The sequence below is a fragment of the Denticeps clupeoides genome, chromosome 6 (genome assembly GCF_900700375.1).
Source record: "Denticeps clupeoides chromosome 6, fDenClu1.1, whole genome shotgun sequence".
NCBI classification, from domain to species: domain Eukaryota; kingdom Metazoa; phylum Chordata; class Actinopteri; order Clupeiformes; family Denticipitidae; genus Denticeps; species Denticeps clupeoides.
Window position 1 is genome coordinate 23,706,570 of NC_041712.1, and position 19,923 is coordinate 23,726,492.

The 19,923-nt window shown below is 48.9% G+C and overlaps 1 protein-coding gene across 1 annotated transcript in view; it reads left to right on the plus strand.

Moving 5' to 3' along the window:
• The window catches only part of zzef1 (zinc finger, ZZ-type with EF hand domain 1), a 39,738-nt gene extending 21,160 nt beyond the window's left edge, over nt 1-18,578 (plus strand). The window contains exons 41-54 of the mRNA XM_028983863.1: nt 60-234; nt 392-524; nt 1,266-1,504; nt 1,586-1,897; nt 2,010-2,110; nt 2,844-2,979; nt 3,782-4,141; nt 4,249-4,392; nt 5,006-5,174; nt 6,288-6,386; nt 6,849-7,014; nt 7,789-7,939; nt 11,532-11,603; nt 18,465-18,578. Of these exons, the coding sequence (XP_028839696.1) occupies nt 60-234; nt 392-524; nt 1,266-1,504; nt 1,586-1,897; nt 2,010-2,110; nt 2,844-2,979; nt 3,782-4,141; nt 4,249-4,392; nt 5,006-5,174; nt 6,288-6,386; nt 6,849-7,014; nt 7,789-7,939; nt 11,532-11,603; nt 18,465-18,545 (2,338 nt within the window). The 3' untranslated portion in view covers nt 18,546-18,578. The remainder of the gene's footprint in view (nt 1-59; nt 235-391; nt 525-1,265; nt 1,505-1,585; nt 1,898-2,009; nt 2,111-2,843; nt 2,980-3,781; nt 4,142-4,248; nt 4,393-5,005; nt 5,175-6,287; nt 6,387-6,848; nt 7,015-7,788; nt 7,940-11,531; nt 11,604-18,464) is intronic.
• Nucleotides 18,579-19,923: the final 1,345 nt, after the last annotated feature.

The window sequence follows — 19,923 nt, forward strand, 5'->3', positions numbered from 1 at the left end:
TCAGATAGTGTTTTTTTATTTATTTTTATGAGAATTGTAACAGTCTGTTTCCATGGCAGCCGTATTGGTCTGGACTGGGCGTGCTCGGTGGCGGACATCTTGCGCAACCTGAACGTCTATCCCCAGTGGTCCACAGTCATCGGGGCTTTCACAGACCACTGCGTTCAGCAGTTACCACAGCAACTCAAGCGGACCAATCTCTTCACCCTCCTGGTGCTCGTGGGCTTCCCTGAGGTATGGCGTCTAGCGTTTCGCTTCCATACACATAGAATTGAATAGAATTGCTGTTATGGGTTGTGCAAGACTGATACGAGCCCAGGTTCATTCGAATGATGCCGCCGGTCACTTCCCACGCCATGTGTGTCTGAGCCACTGTGACCTGTCACCGCAGGTCCTGTGTATGGGCACCCAGTCCGTGTTCATAGACAACGCCAACGAGCAGCACAGCGTGATCCTGCTCAAACATTTCACCGAGAAGAACCGAGCGGCCGTGGTGGATGTGAAGACCCGCAAGAGGAGGACCGGTGAGTCCGTTGCTGTTGAAATGAATCTCATAATCGATGCAGGTGCAGCGCAGAATAGGGTTGTTTATATTATAATGACGTTGCTTGGTGATTTCCTAGTGCCGGAGTAGAGTGCAGCCTCGTCCACATGTTTTTATTTGGAATTTCACTGCCATTCGCTCTTTGCTGTTTAATGTTTGTCAGGATCTTGGCAGAAATTGATGCCAACAAATCCGAACGCACATCCGACCAAATGCGTCATCTCACTGACGTATTTGAACACACAACATGACATCATGTAGGAAAACTGATGAGATGCATCGTGATGCATCGATAATTGACACATTGGTAATCGAGTCATGAGACCAGTTAAGCTTCACACGTCCAGTGCAAAAAAACTGGAAATCAACTGTGCCCCTGAACTTGAAAGAATGGACAGATGCCATGGATGGAGATGGCATCTGATGTCCCTCTGTTGCACAGAATCAAGGACCGCAGGGGAGAACCAGCGGGACCTTTTTTTGGACCAGCATCGGATGATCTGGCCATGATCGTATAATTAGTTCCAATACAGATTACAGTTATGGACTGAATTTCCATTTAGCCTCAGACTATTCTAATGTACATGTTGGTAACCCTGTACCAACAAACCAAGTTTTGTTTGTCTGATGTCGTTAAAATTCGAATAAAAATTCAAATGGGGGGAAAAAGTCGATTTGATACTCGCTGTCGCGTGATAGCTCCTTCTTAACGCCTGTGCAGTAAAGGACTACCAGTTGGTCCAGGCCCAGGACGGTAGCAGCGCCACCAGCAGCATAGACCCGCGCGGCGACGGCCCCACCCCGACACCGACCTCCGCCCACCTGACCCGCTACCTGAACGACTTCGTCTCCGTCGTCAGCCACCTGCTACAGGCCGGAGTGGACGGCGGCACGCAGGACGCGGTGGAGGCCACCTGGGTCCTGTCCCTGGCGCTGAAGGGCCTCTACAACACCCTGAAGGTCACGAACTCCCCGATTTCTCCTTCCACCTCTCCCGCCGCGGCGCCACCTCACCGCGCGTTCTTTACCCGCTCGTTGCAGAAGCACGGCGTCGCTCGGGCGCAGGAGGCCATCCGGGGCTCGGGTCTGACCCAGCTGCTGGTCAGGAAGTGCAGCAAGGGAACGGGCTTCAGTAAAATGTGGCTCCTGCGCGACCTGGAGATCCTCTCCGTCATGCTGTACTCCTCCAAACGCGAGATCCACTCCATGGCGGAGGACGCCGACGGCGAGCGGGAGGAGGAGCGCGAGAAGGAGCACGAGTCGGACCACTCCAGCTGCTGCGCCGACGACAGCGACCCCAGCCAGCCCGACCCCCTGGAGGGGCTGGACGAGGAGACCAAGATCTGCTTCCAGGTTTACACAAGCTCCTCCTTTCTCAGCTTCACGTCTACGGTGGACGTTAAAATGGCCTCAGAAGCTGGTCAAACTGGGACCTACCACATGACCAGTTCGCTTTATTTCCCAGGTTACCCATGATGCCCTGAATGCCCCGCTGCACATCCTGAGGGCGATGTACGAGCTTCAGATGAAGAGGACCGACTTCTTCTTCCTGGAGGTGCAGAAGAGGTGAGTGCATCGTAATAAAAATGCAAGAATATGTTTATTTTTGTTTATTTTTGTATTTTGAAGTTTGGGGTTTATTTATTATTATTATTATTAGCCTTTTGATTGATCATAGGCAAAATTTTAATAACTTTGAGGTTTGGGATTTTCATTGTCAGCCATAGTCTTCAACATTTTACAACAATATTTCCCTTTGCTTGTTATTAATTTGTATTGTATGAAGATTTACCTTTTACAGAGATTACAGAGATTTGGATAGATTAGTTTGGAAAAACTTGTTTGTGTTTTTCTCAAATTCAGTCCTTTTCAAGTTTAAAGACTTCATTGTCATTGCACAATCATATTTAGTACAACAGTACAACGAAAAACAAGTGGCAGTGGTGGCCTAGCAGCCCCGTTATCAGAAGGTACCACTGAGGTGCCACTGAGCAAAGCACCGTCCCCACACACTGCTCCCCGGGCGCCTGTCATGGCTGCCCACTGCTCACTCAGGGTGATGGGTTAAATGAAGAGGACAAATTTCACTGTGTGCACCGTGTGCTGTGTATCACAATGACAATCAGTTCAATCACTTCACTTCTAAATACAAAACTGTACAAGAGTGGAAAAAAAACAAGTCGAATGAGTGTGAACTGTAGTGTAATCTAATGTAGTAGCAGCAGAGCAGATGCACGGCGTGTGCTTGCGGTTTATGTGTTTGAGTTAATGACCGTCCTTCGTTCCGTTCTGTGTTCAGGTTCGACGGCGACAGGATCAAAACGGACGAGACGATTCGAACGCTGGCGCAGAAGTGGCAGCCGTCCAAGCGGCCGTGGTCTGGGGAGCGCAGCACCAAGGCGGTGGACACCGACATGATCGTGATGCCCTGTGTGGTGAGCTCACTTCTCCGTTCCATTCCAGCAGTGAGCTGAGGCTCATGGTTACATGGCTTCAAGTGAGCCTGGGACTTCCTGATGGGTGGTTGTAGCCAAGTGTGTAACACACTCGCCTATGAACCAGAAGTCTCCAAGTCCCGCTTACTACCATCGTGTCCCTGAGCAGGACACTTAACCCTGAGTGTCTCCAGGTGGGGACTGTCCCTGTAACTACTGATTGTAAGTCGCTCTGGATAAGACCGTCTGGTAAATGCTGTAAATGTAAATGATTCACGTTTGCTGTATTTTCCTGCCGCTGAATAAGATGTGATGCAAGTGTTCACTAATGTCATTTAAACAGGTAAATGCTTTTTTTACGTGTGTAATTCTTTCTGACACCCAGAAAGTGAAGTTTAATGAGTTTAAGTTTAAAAGGGGAACCCTTTCCTGTGGATACGTGACACGCCCACGTGCAGGGCAGCGTTAATCTCCTCCCTTTTCTCCTCCGTTTGCCTCTTTGCGCCACACTACTAACACGTTGTACACCTGGGCTGTCCCTGGACGTCACAAACGTGACCTCGGCTGCTGATGCCATTCATCCATCTTGGGTGCTAGTAGCCTAGCGGGTGACACACTCGCCTATGAACCAGAAGACCCAGGTTCAAACCCCACTTACTACCATCGTGTCCCTGAGCAAGACACTTAACCCTGAGTGTCTCCAGGGGGGGACTGTCCCTGTAACTACTAAGTCGCTCTGGATAAGGGCGCCTGGTAAATGCGGTAAACGTATCTTGTTCGCTGTCTGTCGTCCTCTATCTAGTCCAAGCCAAGTCGGTGCGAACGGGCAACGGAGGAAAGCGCGGCCGTGACTCAGAAGCTGATCACCAACACCGAAAGCGACCTGCAGCTCAGCTACGCCAAGCAGCGGCGCACCAAGAGCTCCGCCCTCCTGCACAAGGAGCTGGACGCGCGCAGCAACAAGGCCGTGCGGCAGTACCTGTTCAAGGTGAACGAGGCCATTGCCATCCTGTACGCGCGGCACGTGCTGGCCTCGCTGCTGGCCGATTGGCCGCTCGGGACGCCGATACGAGAGGAGGACCTGGAGTTGAGCGGAGCATCGCACATGGCCTACGTCCTGGACATGCTGATGCAGCTAGAGGAGCGGCCGCTGTGGGAAAGGGTGTGTGTGTGTGTGTGTGTGTGTGTGTGTGTGTGTGTGTGTGTGTGTGCCTTTATACACTTCACAGTATACAACACCTGTAAAAAAAACCACTCTCCCTGCCTCAGATCCTGCAGAAGGTTTTGAAGGGCTGCACGCAGGGCATGCTGGGTAGTTTGTCCTTGACCGCCTGCCAGTTCATGGAGGAGCCGGGGATGGCGGTGCAGGTGCGCGAATCCAAACACCCGTATGACAACGATACCAACTTCCAGGTGAGGTGGTGTCCGGCGCCCCGCCCGCTTTCCCACAGTCTGCACATCAGAAACATTCCGACTGCATCCGGGCTTGGCGGCGTGGCTGGAACGACTGATGAGTTTAGCCTTCTGGGACCATGTTCTTGATGTTAAAAATCTTGATCTTACAGTATTTTTAACATGTTACCTAGCAACGACGCTAATTTTCACAAAAAACATTCCGTTAAAGAACCATTACAGAATAAAACTTCACCAATTCTGTGCGGCCTGTAAGCGCCTCGTGCGTAGGCATTAATTTGGCAGGGTTACAGGACCAATATAACCCCCCAATGTAATCACATCATTCCGATTAATAATTATATTAATGATCTTGCATTAATAGCATGTTGATTTTATTCATTTCATTTGCAAAATAATAGCATGTTTAATCGTCTGCTCATGTTACTGAAGCATCCATCCCCCTCCCCGTCATGGCCTTTACTTTGTGCCTGGTTGCGCAAATGGATTGTTTATTAAAAAAAAACAACAACTGCAATTTACAGCGATTTATTGTTAAAAAAATAAAATAAAAATTACGCCACTGTTTTAGAAAACGTAGTTGGCCTCATGGCTGCATTTCATTTTGACCCAGGACAAGGTGCACATCCCCGGCGCCATCTACCTGTCTGTGAAGTTCGACTCGCGCTGCCACACGGAGGAGGGCTGTGATGAGCTCATCGTGTCCAGCAGCAGCGACTTCCTGCAGGACCTCCACAACTTCAGTGGCTCCCACCAGAAATGGGCCGACTTCGAGATCCCCGGTGAGGATTCGGTGTCAGAAAACACACACACACACACGTACCTGATGCTGAACTGTACGAACGGGTTACCTCTCATCCAATCAGAGCAGGCCTTTCTCTTTCAGCTCATATACAGCTAGTGATGGAGAACTTTTAAAGGCTTTAGAACTGGATTAAAGCATACTAATTAAAAAAGGACCATGTAGATGGTCTGGAAAGTGTAGCAGCCTGGCTGCAGAGGCTATAGAGTAGAAAAGGTATTTTTGGCGGCCTGTCTTAATTTTAGTCCAGTGTTTGTGTCCAGCTGTCATTTTAGTCTTTATTACTCTTAATCGTGTCCATGCTCATTTTAGTCTAGACAAGTTTCAGTTGACTAAATCTCTGATTATTTTAGTCAGATTTATCCATGACCATTTTAGTCAAGTTTTAGTCAACGAAAATTTATTTTAGTCTCTTTTCTTTCTTTTAGTCAAACCCATTTCACAATTAATACAATGTTATCTGATTATTATATTGTTGTTACCGTATAGACTCAAGAATTCTTTACATCATTTCCAGCTGACTCATTTCTCCCCGTGTTTTTCGACACATGTTCGGTTTTCTTTTCCCCTTCATTGTAAAGAAAGCATCCAAATGTTTCTTTGTCTTTTTCTCCCTGCCATCTGCTCTCCCAACACCATAAATATATAACCCACCACAAGCATCCTGAAATCTAAGTAATGGTAATTGAGGAAATTACATCATCTGAAATAATAATAATAATAACGGGATTAAACGAGAAGAAATAACATCTCATCTCAACAAAAATGAAGACATTTTGTCTCATTTTTATTAGTTAATACATTACATGATATATCTATCGTCACATGACCAGCATTTACGTCTTGTTTCAAGTCACGTCAAAAAGGTCTGAAGGACGTGCAGCACGATGGTGTTTTACAGTTCTAATGCAGGAACTGCAGTTTATGCATCCCAGATGGTATATGTGATCCTAGATTCTATTCTAAATGTATTAAAACCTGGATGTATACAGCGTGACTTTGCATTTCGGCCAGTCGGTTGTGTGTGTTGAGGCTAGAGAGTGTTATGTGTGTGTGACTGTGCCTGAATGCTGGTGACCGCATTCTCCTGCAGGGGACACACTTTACTACCGATTCATCTCGGACATGAGCAACACGGAGTGGGGCTACAGGTTCACTGTGACAGGAGGCCATCGGGGACGCTTCCAAACCGGTGGGTCTCTGTCACTTTCTCACTTCTTTTTCCAGGTCACACCCAAATTATGGGCATGATGGGAATGATGCTGCCCACAGAAACCACTCATGTATATATAAAACTGTGTTTTAAATAACATAATTTACCCCTGCCGTATTTAATGTCATACAGCATCTGTCGAATCTAGAACATTCCCAGATTACCTGTTGAGGTTTTCCTTCCCTGGCCTCCCTGTACTGGGAGCAATATTGCAGAGAGCTAAACAGTTCTTCTATTCCTGGAAGGATTTCCTAGGAGAATTTCGCCTCTCGGCAGGGGTCTCCATTTGCACAGCTTACCAACAGTATTGAACTTAAGACGGGCAGAAATTACGAACAAATTATCTTCTATTTGTGTCCTATCAGGAGTTCCTGAAGTTCCCTGTATGCTTTAATTGGCCGTTTATAAAATGTCTTTTTTTTTTTTTATTGTTCAAACCAGGCTTTGAGATCCTGAAGCAGATGCTTGCAGATGAAGAGACGTTAGGCCACCTCCCCCTGGCTGACATTTGGGAGTGGCAGGTGGGCGTGGCTTGTCGGCAAACAGGAAATCAGCGACTGAAGGCGATCCACCTGCTGCTGCGTATTCTCCTCTGCCCTTCACAGTGGTGAGAATCTGTGTTCCATGTCCCATCATGCCATTCAGTATCCAGTAAACAACCAGCCAGAGGTGATGTTAATAATGTTGAGTAATAATAATGTAATTATGTTAATCATGTTGAGTCCATCTATGCTGGATGCGTACTTCAAAGTACAGAGAAGAATGTGGATTGATAAGCGCACCGAAGCTCCTCCCCCAGCTTTTAATAGGAGATGTATGGAGGCTTTCCACCTGTTCTGTTCAGACCAACGTATCCCAAGATTCAATGCATTGTGCTGACATTTTCTGAACTAAGTAGGGAAGGGCTCATAGGCTAGAGAGTCACGATTGACTGAAATGGGGCAAATCTGGGTCCTATTGTACAGTGCCACGAACCCTGTTCATCTATCCATCCCAGCAGCCAATCACAGCTCATGCTCTGTTTGCAACTTTGTCGCAGTTGTGTGTGTGTGTGTGTGTGTGTGTGTGTGTGTGTGTGTGTGTGTGTGTGTGTCTGTGCGTGCATGCGTGCACGTGTGCATTTTTGTGGTCGCATTTACAAAGCCTTTGCATAAAACTCCATCTAGAATCTTCCGCCCTTTATTGTTGTCATGGCGATGGAGCCATTTACCCAAGTAGTGGTTTGCATATTTTCCACGGCCCATGCCTGGTCTGACATGCTGCGGTGACATCAGGCCGGATTACAGACAGTCTGTGATTAATACCCAGTGATTTAATAAAATAATCAGTTCATTTGCACATAATTAATCAGACGGTGACACCATGCGTCTTGTGTGTTTAGGAGCTGCGACCTGACCCTGCTGCAGCCGCTGTGGCAGCTCTTCTCCTCGATGGAGGTTGGCGTGGGTCAGGATCCCAGCAGCCTCAGCGTGCTGCTGCCGCTGCACCGCGCCTTGACCGAGCTCTTCTTCATCGCCGAGGCCAAGGCCATGGTGAGGGAGCCACGCCCACATCCTGCTCACACCCTGCACCCGCCTTCACTCGTGCAAAACTAGACAGATCTCAAATATGTTCAAGAAAGCAGTCAGCTTTTTCATTTTTACAGCCATGATTATTTACCATTTTACAAAGCATTTCATTGTTAATAAGATGATTTACATTTACTGCATTAACCAGATGCCCTTATCCAGAGCGACTTACAATCAGTAGTTACAGGGACAGTCCCCCCCTGGAGACACTCAGGGTTATAGGTCTTGCTCAAGGACACGATGGTAGTAAGTGGGGTTCTGGACTGCTGCTGTTCTAGTTGTGTATGTTCTGTTCTCTGGTGTGTGTGTGTGTGCGTGTGTGTGCGCGCGCGCTCTAACCACTGTTGTGTGATGGAACAGTGTTATTGTACAGCTGTCCTCCTCCTGCTTCCTAGATAAAGATCTTGACTCAAGAGAGAGAGAGAAAGAGAAAAATGTCCGTCCATTGTTCAAATAATTTTTTTTTTTTTTTTCTTTTTGCGGAATTAGCCCATTGATTGAATGGTTATGTTAAAATGATACCCATAGTTGGCAACAAAAAGGAACTTGTTTTTTAAAAAATGAAGACTATTCTGGACTGAGCGCTTTTTTTACTCTTCACATTCCTGGGTTCCAACTGTTCCGAACTCCATTTCCAGACCGGCCGGACGGGAACAGCATGTGTGTAGGCAGGCGGTGCAGTGTTCCCGGCCTCTGACACCAGTGAGGAGGCTGTGGCGTCATATATAACCAGTGGGGGGCAGTAGTGGACCTCACCATCTGCATGCGTGTGTGGATAAATGATTTAAAAAGTAGAATTTAACGTGTCGTATAGGGCCGTATTTACCTGGCACGAGTCTTGAATTGCAGTGCTGATAACCCGCATGTTGGTGTGGGTAGTGGGCGTGGTCACCTTTGTGTACAAGGGATATTAGGGATATAGGGGTTTCAATCCTCCAGAAGGAGGACGTAAGCTGTGTCAGAGCTGTCAGTCGTGTTAAATGTATTTCATTCAAACATCATTAGCGCAAATTTTCTGGGTGCCAGGAGTAATTACACACCAACAGAAAGGGCTGGGTGGGCAGTTAGTTCCTCCTCCCCAACATACAGATAACCGGCAGTCACTTCCTGTTTTTGTCTGCTTATTTCTGTTAATCTAGAGGACGTGCATGATTACATTTGACAATGTGCGCCGTCGTGAATAGTGCCAGGGAGATACTGCCCTCTCTCTCTCTCTACCTCACGCGCACATTTACATTTAAGGCATTTGGCGGACGCCCTTATCCAGAGCGACTTACAACGTGCTTCCATGTTACCATCGATGATGACTCCCAACTATGAATACGGTCTTTTTATTCACTCTGTTGTAGTTTCTATACATACGAAGGTTACAAGTTCATCTAAATGTTCTCTAAAGAGGAAGGTCTTGAGCTGCCGTTTGAAAGTACTCAGTTACTGAGCTGTTCTGACCTTGAGGGGAACTTCATTCCACCACCGAGGGGCCAAGACGGAGAAGAGTCTAGATGAGCGTCTTCCTTTTACCTTCAGAGATGGAGGGACCAGGCGAGCAGTACTGGAGGCTCGGAGTATACGAGGTGCAGTGTGAGGTGTAATAAGGGCTGTGAGGTAGGATGGTGCTACTCCATGTTTGGCTTTGTAGGCCAGCATCAGTATTTTGAACCTGATGCGTGCAGCTACTGGGAGCCGGTGGAGGGAACACGCCCAGAGAGAACATGTGGTGGTGGCACCACGTCCCCACAGACTCTCATTACAGCTCTTCGAAAAGAAAGAGAAGCTGTTTTGTCTGTTTCCTGGTAACTTTCACACTCCCTCAGCTTATCTGTTTCCATCTCGCTGCCTCACCATCAGTGTGTGTGTGTGTGTGTGTGTGTGTGTGTGTGTGTGTGTGTGTGTGTGTGTGTGTGTATGTGTGGTTTCTGCTGGTGCAGGTGGTGTTCCTGAGGGACGACTGGTGTTAAGCGCTGTATAATCCTGGGTGCGTGTGTGTAAACAACTGTTCAGTTGACACAGGGCTCATCTTCATGCACCGCTGGCAGTTGGCCATCAGGTTGGCGCTGCCGCGTGGTGACGTGGGGGGAACACCCTTGCTCCGGTTGGCGCGGCGTGTTGACATGCCGCTCGCGTTCAGGTAGCAGTTGGTGAAGGCAGGACCCGGACGAGCCTCTTCAAACAGTCGACGTTTACACTGCACAGCGTGATGAGCTGCGATTCGCTTTTTCCATCGCACAGAGATCACTGGCTCAAAAACCGCACGGACCCTGCTGGTGTCCCCTCCCTGCCGTTGCCGTAGTGATGCGTGATCTCTTGCAGAAAATTACATCTGGACTGGTAGTAGCCACCCACATATGATCCCGAAGACCACAAAGTCCCAGGTTCAAACCCCACATACTACCATCCTGTCCTTGAGCAAGATACTTAACCCTGAGTGTCTCCAGGGGGGGACTGTCCCTGTAACTACTGACTGTAAGATGCTCTGGATAAGGACGTCTGGTAAATGGCATAAAATGTAAATAGGGCAGGTTCATTTCTTATTTGACAATACTTAGTGGGCATTGGGGGGCTAGCAGCTAAGGAAATGGTGGGGGGTTCAAATCACAAACCGCCAAGGTGCCACTGAGCAAATCACCGTCCCCACACACTGCTCCCCGGGCGCCTGTCATGGCTGCCCACTGCTCACCAAGGGTGATGGTTAAATACAGATACCGTGTGCTGTGCTGCAGTGTTTCACAATGACAATCACTTCACTTTCATTTAAAAAAGGTAGTAGCCTAGCAGGTAACACACTCGCCTATGAACCAGAAGACCCAGGTTCAAATCCCGCTTACTACCATCGTGTCCCTGAGCAAGACACTTAACCCTGAGTGTCTCCAGGGGGGGGGACTGTCCCTGTAACTACTGACTGTAAGTCGCTCTGGGCGTCTGATAAATGCTGTAAAAATAGGGCCATCAAAAATAACGTGTTAATTACTGTACGCCCAAGCAATCCTTGTTTTTAACTCACGACAACATACCTGGCTTAATAAATGAGATAAATGAATATCCTTCCCAGAACTGTGCAGAACGATGTAGTGGCTCGAGTGTCGCCTGCTTCCTGTACTAAGTGTACTCGGCTGATTTATTAACTTTATTAACCACCTCCTGCACATTCCGCCTCCATCAGAAGAGCCGTCTTCTAAACGCGGTCACCTGAGCCGGCTGCTGCCGGGCCGTTCGGAGGAGCTGGAGTAACGCGCCTGCCGGAAACTCGCATTTTGTGTACATTTTTTCAGCCATTTTTCCTGTACAGACAACTTTTATCCTTTCGTCTCATCCCTGTGTGAATAAGTGAAATTCAAGCACAGAGGATGAAAGTGTAAAAATAAGCGCTGGGGAATCAGGCCTGCGGTGTCTGGCGCCCGGCGTGTTTAGCCCTAAATCAACCGGCGTGTCCTTCGGGGCGAAAGCGTTTTTGGCCGAGGCCGCATCTCACGTCTCGTTGGCGAAGTCGTTCCTTCTGTTAGCCGGGAAGTCCCGTGCTGCGAGTTCATCCTGTCCTCTCTCTCTCTCTCTCCTCCAGGACCAGGGCATCTTGCAGGAGTATCTGCTGGCGCTCACCACCAAGGAGCAGCTCCTGGGAAGAACCGCGCAGGTACGTCTGCAGTCTAGAACGCTACCTGACCTGCCGAGGTTCCGTCAGCATTGTAGAGTTTACTAAAACCCACCTGACCTGCCGAGGTTCCGTCAGCATCGTACAGTTTACTAAAACCCACTCGACCTGCCGAGGTTCCGTCAGCATCGTAGAGTTTACTAAAACCCACCCGACCTGCCGAGGTTCCGTCAGCATCGTAGACTTTACTAAAACCCACCCGACCTGCCGAGGTTCCGTCAGCATCGTACAGTTTACTAAAACCCACTCGACCTGCCGAGGTTCCGTCAGCATCGTAGAGTTTACTAAAACCCACCCGACCTGCCGAGGTTCCGTCAGCATCGTAGAGTTTACTAAAACCCACTCGACCTGCCGAGGGTTCCGTCAGCATCGTAGAGTTTACTAAAACCCACCCGACCTGCCGAGGTTCCGTCAGCATCTCCGAGTTTACTAAAACCCACTCGACCTGCCGAGGTTCCGTCAGCATCTCCGAGTTTACTAAAACCCACCCGACCTGCCGAGGTTCCGTCAGCATTGTAGAGTTTACTAAAACCCACTCGACCTGCCGAGGTTCCGTCAGCATCGTAGAGTTTACTAAAACCCACCCGACCTGCCGAGGTTCCGTCAGCATCTCCGAATTTATTAAAACCCACCCGACCTGCCGAGGTTCCGTCAGCATCGTAGAGTTTACTAAAACCCACCCGACCTGCCGAGGTTCCGTCAGCATTGTAGAATTTACTAAAACCCACTCGACCTGCCGAGGTTCCGTCAGCATCTCCGAGTTTACTAAAACCCACCCGACCTGCCGAGGTTCCGTCAGCATCTCCGAATTTACTAAACCCACCCGACCTGCCGAGGTTCCGTCAGCATCTCCGAATTTACTAAAACCCACTCGACCTGCCGAGGTTCCGTCAGCATTGTAGAGTTTACTAAAACCCACCCGACCTGCCGAGGTTCCGTCAGCATCGTACAGTTTACTAAAACCCACCCGACCTGCCGAGGTTCCGTCAGCATCTCCGAGTTTACTAAAACCCACTCGACCTGCCGAGGTTCCGTCAGCATTGTAGAGTTTACTAAAACCCACTCGACCTGCCGAGGTTCCGTCAGCATCGTAGAGTTTACTAAAACCCACCCGACCTGCCGAGGTTCCGTCAGCATCTCCGAATTTATTAAAACCCACCCGACCTGCCGAGGTTCCGTCAGCATCGTAGAGTTTACTAAAACCCACCCGACCTGCCGAGGTTCCGTCAGCATTGTAGAGTTTACTAAAACCCACCCGACCTGCCGAGGTTCCGTCAGCATCGTAGAATTTACTAAAACCCACCCGACCTGCCGAGGTTCCGTCAGCATCTCCGAGTTTACTAAAACCCACTCGACCTGCCGAGGTTCCGTCAGCATCGTAGAATTTACTAAAACCCACCCGACCTGCCGAGGTTCCGTCAGCATCTCCAAGTTTACTAAAACCCACCTCACCTGCCGAGGTTCCGTCAGCATCGTAGAGTTTACTAAAACCCACTCGACCTGCCGAGGTTCCGTCAGCATCGTAGAGTTTAATAAAACCCACCCGACCTGCCGAGGTTCCGTCAGCATCGTAGAGTTTACTAAAACCCACTCGACCTGCCGAGGTTCCGTCAGCATCGTAGAGTTTACTAAAACCCACCCGACCTGCCGAGGTTCCGTCAGCATCGTAGAGTTTACTAAAACCCACCCGACCTGCCGAGGTTCCGTCAGCATCTCCGAATTTATTAAAACCCACCCGACCTGCCGAGGTTCCGTCAGCATCTCCGAATTTATTAAAACCCACCCGACCTGCCGAGGTTCCGTCAGCATCGTAGAGTTTACTAAAACCCACCCGACCTGCCGAGGTTCCGTCAGCATCTCCCGAGTTTACTAAAACCCACCCGACCTGCCGAGGTTCCGTCAGCATCGTAGAGTTTACTAAAACCCACCCGACCTGCCGAGGTTCCGTCAGCATCTCCCGAGTTTACTAAAACCCACCCGACCTGCCGAGGTTCCGTCAGCATTGTAGAGTTTACTAAAACCCACTCGACCTGCCGAGGTTCCGTCAGCATCTCCGAGTTTACTAAAACCCACCCGACCTGCCGAGGTTCCGTCAGCATTGTAGAGTTTACTAAAACCCACTCGACCTGCCGAGGTTCCGTCAGAATCTCCGAATTTACTAAACTCACCCGACCTGCCGAGGTTCCGTCAGCATCTCCGAATTTACTAAACCCACCCGACCTGCCGAGGTTCCGTCAGCATCTCCGAATTTACTAAAACCCACTCGACCTGCCGAGGTTCCGTCAGCATTGTAGAGTTTACTAAAACCCACCCGACCTGCCGAGGTTCCGTCAGCATCGTACAGTTTACTAAAACCCACCCGACCTGCCGAGGTTCCGTCAGCATCTCCGAGTTTACTAAAACCCACTCGACCTGCCGAGGTTCCGTCAGCATTGTAGAGTTTACTAAAACCCACTCGACCTGCCGAGGTTCCGTCAGCATCGTAGAGTTTACTAAAACCCACCCGACCTGCCGAGGTTCCGTCAGCATCTCCGAATTTATTAAAACCCACCCGACCTGCCGAGGTTCCGTCAGCATCGTAGAGTTTACTAAAACCCACCCGACCTGCCGAGGTTCCGTCAGCATTGTAGAATTTACTAAAACCCACCCGACCTGCCGAGGTTCCGTCAGCATCTCCGAATTTACTAAAACCCACCCGACCTGCCGAGGTTCCGTCAGCATCTCCGAATTTACTAAAACCCACCCGACCTGCCGAGGTTCCGTCAGCATCGTAGAATTTACTAAAACCCACCCGACCTGCCGAGGTTCCGTCAGCATCATAGAGTTTACTAAAACCCACTCGACCTGCCGAGGTTCCGTCAGCATCTCCGAGTTTACTAAAACCCACCCGACCTGCCGAGGTTCCGTCAGCATTGTAGAGTTTACTAAAACCCACCCGACCTGCCGAGGTTCCGTCAGCATCGTAGAATTTACTAAAACCCACCCGACCTGCCGAGGTTCCGTCAGCATCTCCGAGTTTACTAAAACCCACCCGACCTGCCGAGGTTCCGTCAGCATCTCCGAATTATTAAAACCCACCCCGACCTGCCGAGGTTCCGTCAGCATCGTAGAGTTTACTAAAACCCACCCGACCTGCCGAGGTTCCGTCAGCATCGTAGAGTTTATTAAAACCCACCCGACGTGCCGAGGTTCCGTCAGCATCTCCGAATTTACTAAAACCCACCCGACCTGCCGAGGTTCCGTCAGCATCGTAGACTTTACTAAAACCCACCCGACCTGCCGAGGTTCCGTCAGCATCGTAGAGTTTACTAAAACCCACCCGACCTGCCGAGGTTCCGTCAGCATCGTAGACTTTACTAAAACCCACCCGACCTGCCGAGGTTCCGTCAGCATCGTAGAGTTTACTAAAACCCACCCGACCTGCCGAGGTTCCGTCAGCATCGTAGACTTTACTAAAACCCACCCGACCTGCCGAGGTTCCGTCAGCATCGTAGAATTTACTAAAACCCACCCGACCTGCCGAGGTTCCGTCAGCATCTCCGAGTTTACTAAAACCCACTCGACCTGCCGAGGTTCCGTCAGCATCGTAGAATTTACTAAAACCCACCCGACCTGCCGAGGTTCCGTCAGCATCTCCAAGTTTACTAAAACCCACCTCACCTGCCGAGGTTCCGTCAGCATCGTAGAGTTTACTAAAACCCACTCGACCTGCCGAGGTTCCGTCAGCATCTCCGAGTTTAATAAAACCCACTCGACCTGCCGAGGTTCCGTCAGCATTGTAGAGTTTACTAAAACCCACTCGACCTGCCGAGGTTCCGTCAGCATCGTAGAATTTACTAAAACCCACCCGACCTGCCGAGGTTCCATCAGCATCGTAGAGTTTACTAAAACCCACCCGACCTGCCGAGGTTCCGTCAGCATTGTAGAGTTTACTAAAACCCACCCGACCTGCCGAGGTTCCGTCAGCATTGTAGAATTTACTAAAACCCACCCGACCTGCCGAGGTTCCGTCAGCATCTCCGAATTTACTAAAACCCACCCGACCTGCCGAGGTTCCGTCAGCATTGTAGAGTTTACTAAAACCCACCCGACCTGCCGAGGTTCCGTCAGCATCTCCGAGTTTACTAAAACCCACTCGACCTGCCGAGGTTCCGTCAGCATCTCCGAGTTTACTAAAACCCACCCGACCTGCCGAGGTTCCGTCAGCATTGTAGAGTTTACTAAAACCCACTCGACCTGCCGAGGTTCCGTCAGAATCTCCGAATTTACTAAACTCACCCGACCTGCCGAGGTTCCGTCAGCATCTCCGAATTTACTAAACCCACCCGACCTGCCGAGGTTCCGTCAGCATCTCCGAATTACTAAAACCCACTCGACCTGCCGAGGTTCCCTCAGCATTGTAGAGTTTACTAAAACCCACCCGACCTGCCGAGGTTCCGTCAGCATCGTACAGTTTACTAAAACCCACCCGACCTGCCGAGGTTCCGTCAGCATCTCCGAGTTTACTAAAACCCACTCGACCTGCCGAGGTTCCGTCAGCATTGTAGAGTTTACTAAAACCCACTCGACCTGCCGAGGTTCCGTCAGCATCGTAGAGTTTACTAAAACCCACCCGACCTGCCGAGGTTCCGTCAGCATCTCCGAATTTATTAAAACCCACCCGACCTGCCGAGGTTCCGTCAGCATCGTAGAGTTTACTAAAAACCCACCCGACCTGCCGAGGTTCCGTCAGCATTGTAGAGTTTACTAAAACCCACCCGACCTGCCGAGGGTTCCGTCAGCATCGTAGAATTTACTAAAACCCACCCGACCTGCCGAGGGTTCCGTCAGCATCTCCGAGTTTACTAAAACCCACTCGACCTGCCGAGGTTCCGTCAGCATCGTAGAATTTACTAAAACCCACCCGACCTGCCGAGGTTCCGTCAGCATCTCCAAGTTACTAAAACCCACCTCACCTGCCGAGGTTCCGTCAGCATCGTAGAGTTTACTAAAACCCACTCGACCTGCCGAGGTTCCGTCAGCATCGTAGAGTTTAATAAAACCCACCCGACCTGCCGAGGTTCCGTCAGCATCGTAGAGTTTACTAAAACCCACTCGACCTGCCGAGGTTCCGTCAGCATCGTAGAGTTTACTAAAACCCACCCGACCTGCCGAGGTTCCGTCAGCATCGTAGAGTTTACTAAAACCCACCCGACCTGCCGAGGTTCCGTCAGCATCGTAGAGTTTACTAAAACCCACCCGACCTGCCGAGGTTCCGTCAGCATCTCCGAATTTATTAAAACCCACCCCGACCTGCCGAGGTTCCGTCAGCATCTCCGAATTTATTAAAACCCACCCGACCTGCCGAGGTTCCGTCAGCATCGTAGAGTTTACTAAAACCCACCCGACCTGCCGAGGTTCCGTCAGCATCGTAGAATTTACTAAAACCCACCCGACCTGCCGAGGTTCCGTCAGCATCGTAGAGTTTACTAAAACCCACCCGACCTGCCGAGGTTCCGTCAGCATCGTAGAGTTTACTAAAACCCACCCGACCTGCCGAGGTTCCGTCAGCATCTCCGAATTTACTAAAACCCACCCGACCTGCCGAGGTTCCGTCAGCATTGTAGAGTTTACTAAAACCCACCCGACCTGCCGAGGTTCCGTCAGCATCGTAGAATTTACTAAAACCCACCCGACCTGCCGAGGTTCCGTTCCATAGGGTGGTAGTAGCCTAGTGGTTAACAGACTCGTCTGTGAACCAGAAGACCCAGGTTCAAACCCCACTTACTACCATCGTGTCCGGACGGTCCCTGTAACTACTGATTGTAATTCGCTCTGGATAAGGGTGTCTGGTAAATGTTGTAAATGTAAATGAATCCCACCTGACTTTAGAGCGTGTTAAAAGAATCTTTTCTTGCAATACACATTTACCTGCTACTTTTTTTTACTCCTACGTGTAGACTTAATTGAATTATTACATTTTTCTTTTATGCCGATTTATTGTAAAAAAAATATATTTACCTAAAATATTAATTTTGGAATGGCAAAGCGGCCACAGTTCACCACTTACCTCTTAATTTTAAGATCTTATTTTTATTGTAACTGTATGGCCAAGGTCAGAAAGAGAGAGCAAGTGAATTCTGGCTCTTGTTTATTTCGCCGTGTAGAAATAAAGGGCCACACGTTATCGTCCCACACGGGGGTGGAGCCGGTCCGGTTCAGGGGAAAAACAAAATAATTTTCAACAGGCTGCCATGATTCATGAGTCCGTGCGCTTACTCGCACCGGGTCCCCGCTCACCGCCACCGCTCTCCGTGCATGCGACTGGGAGAGCGATGGGGGATGCGGCGCTTTGAACTAATGCATTTAGTAATTACCTCCTGTTAGCCGGCGTGGTGGCGCTTCATCTCCGGTTAGCCAGGGGACGGGAGTGGCTGGAAGAGCGAATTTCTCATTAGCAGCTGAAAATGCCACCAGTGGGCTCCGACACCGGAAAGGAAGAACAAAGGATTCCGATTGCAGGCGTTGTCATACGAAGAAATCTGACTGGTAACACCGTTACCAGCACAGTTTTAGCTCTTGTGGTCAAGGTCCGAATGCAGATGTTGGGGGGGACCTCAAATCACATTATTTTGGGATGTTTTTTTTTTTTTTTATAAGATTAATAATTCTTTTCTTTTTTTCCTCTTTCTAGTTTTTGTTGAACCTCACTCATATGTATTTTTAATTATTTTATTGTTTTTTTTTTTTTTGCTCTGTGGGCTTCTTGTGTGTGGGTGTCTTTCGAGAGTCTCTGGCCATGTTCAGAAATCCCTCGCAGCTTTTTAGACTCATTTCTTTTACTTCTTATTCGTTTCTCCGTAGGCTCTGAAGAACATCGCCGCCATCAGCCTTGCTATCAACTACCCAAACAAATCTACCAAACTGCTCAATCTCTCGCCCTGAGCAACAGAGGAAAAAAAAAAAGACCAGATGGAAGAGAGAGAGGGAGAGGGAGAAGAACTCGATGGGAAGGAGCATCTCAACTCTTCTTCTTTTCATTTATTTTAGGCTTAGAAGGTGAAAAGCCATCCAATGTCTTCCAGGGAACCTGCGGGTATCAGCATCATCAGCATGTGTCATGAGGTCTTGCCTTATGAGGGTCAGAACTCGAGGTGGATTTGAGATGCAGGCGAATTGTGCCAAGCCTTTTTTCTATTCTTCTTTTTGTGTTCTGTTTTTTTTTTTTTTTTTTTTTTTTTTTTTTTTGGGGTGGGTGTGCTACCTTAGGTGAGACAATCGATCATCTCAAAAAAAGCAGGTCACCTTGTCGGCCGCTTCTTTTCTCGTGTCTCCTGGTGGACGCGCAGCCTAAAAATATCGTCCCGGCGCGGCGCAGCGCAGCGCCGCTGAAGGCTCATCAGTCTTGGCGGCCCGAGCTTTCAGACTCGCGCCGCACTTCACAAGCGCCAAAACGCCTCGCGGCTAGAACCCATCAGGCCCGAGGAGCACTTTCCCGTCTGGGCGGAGTCTCCTCACATTTGCATGATGGGATGTGCACAGGTGGACTTATAAAATAATGATTTCCACATTTGCATCGTGCCGTGAGGCGTTTCTTTTCTTTTCCCACTTCGCACACAGCCGACGTTCGTTTCTAAAGGCTGCAGACGGAGGAGAGGAGATACGTGCAGGGCCGCCGGTATCGGGAAAAACTACACTACTGACCGGTCAAAGAGCTTCTCTTGAACCGATCAGATTTGGTCATTACACCGGTTATTAAAGTCCTTTTTTTTCTGCCTGGTTGATTGGAAAAGATTATAATGGGATTTTTTTTTTTTTTTTTTTTTTGGCTTGTTTTAATTTATGCAATCTATTTTTTTAATGGGTGATTATAGGCACAGATTTATTTACTATAGAATGTAGTCCAGGTTGCGTTTTTTTTATTTTCGGAGGGGTGTGGAGTAGAAATTAATGCCAAAGAGACAGTCGCCTATCCAGGACTCTTCATATCTCCTCCAGATGTGTGCAGATGTGGGTGCATTTGGAGGGGTCACGTAGTAACAGGGGTCACGGTCACCTTCACCACGTCTCACACATCAACAATGTGCCTACAGTAGAAATGAAGCGATCCTGGTTTCATTCTCATATCACTGCAGTCATCTCATTGATTATATTTTTAAAGACACATACACTTTCATTTAAGCATTTTCCATCTTTTTACTTTTCTTTTTTTCGCTTCAATGTTACGTTAGAATTGTTGTTTGAATTGTAAATATTTGTGAATATTGTTAATTGCAAAGGGAATTATTGCATAATTAACAAGGAAAATCTTTCATATTGAATC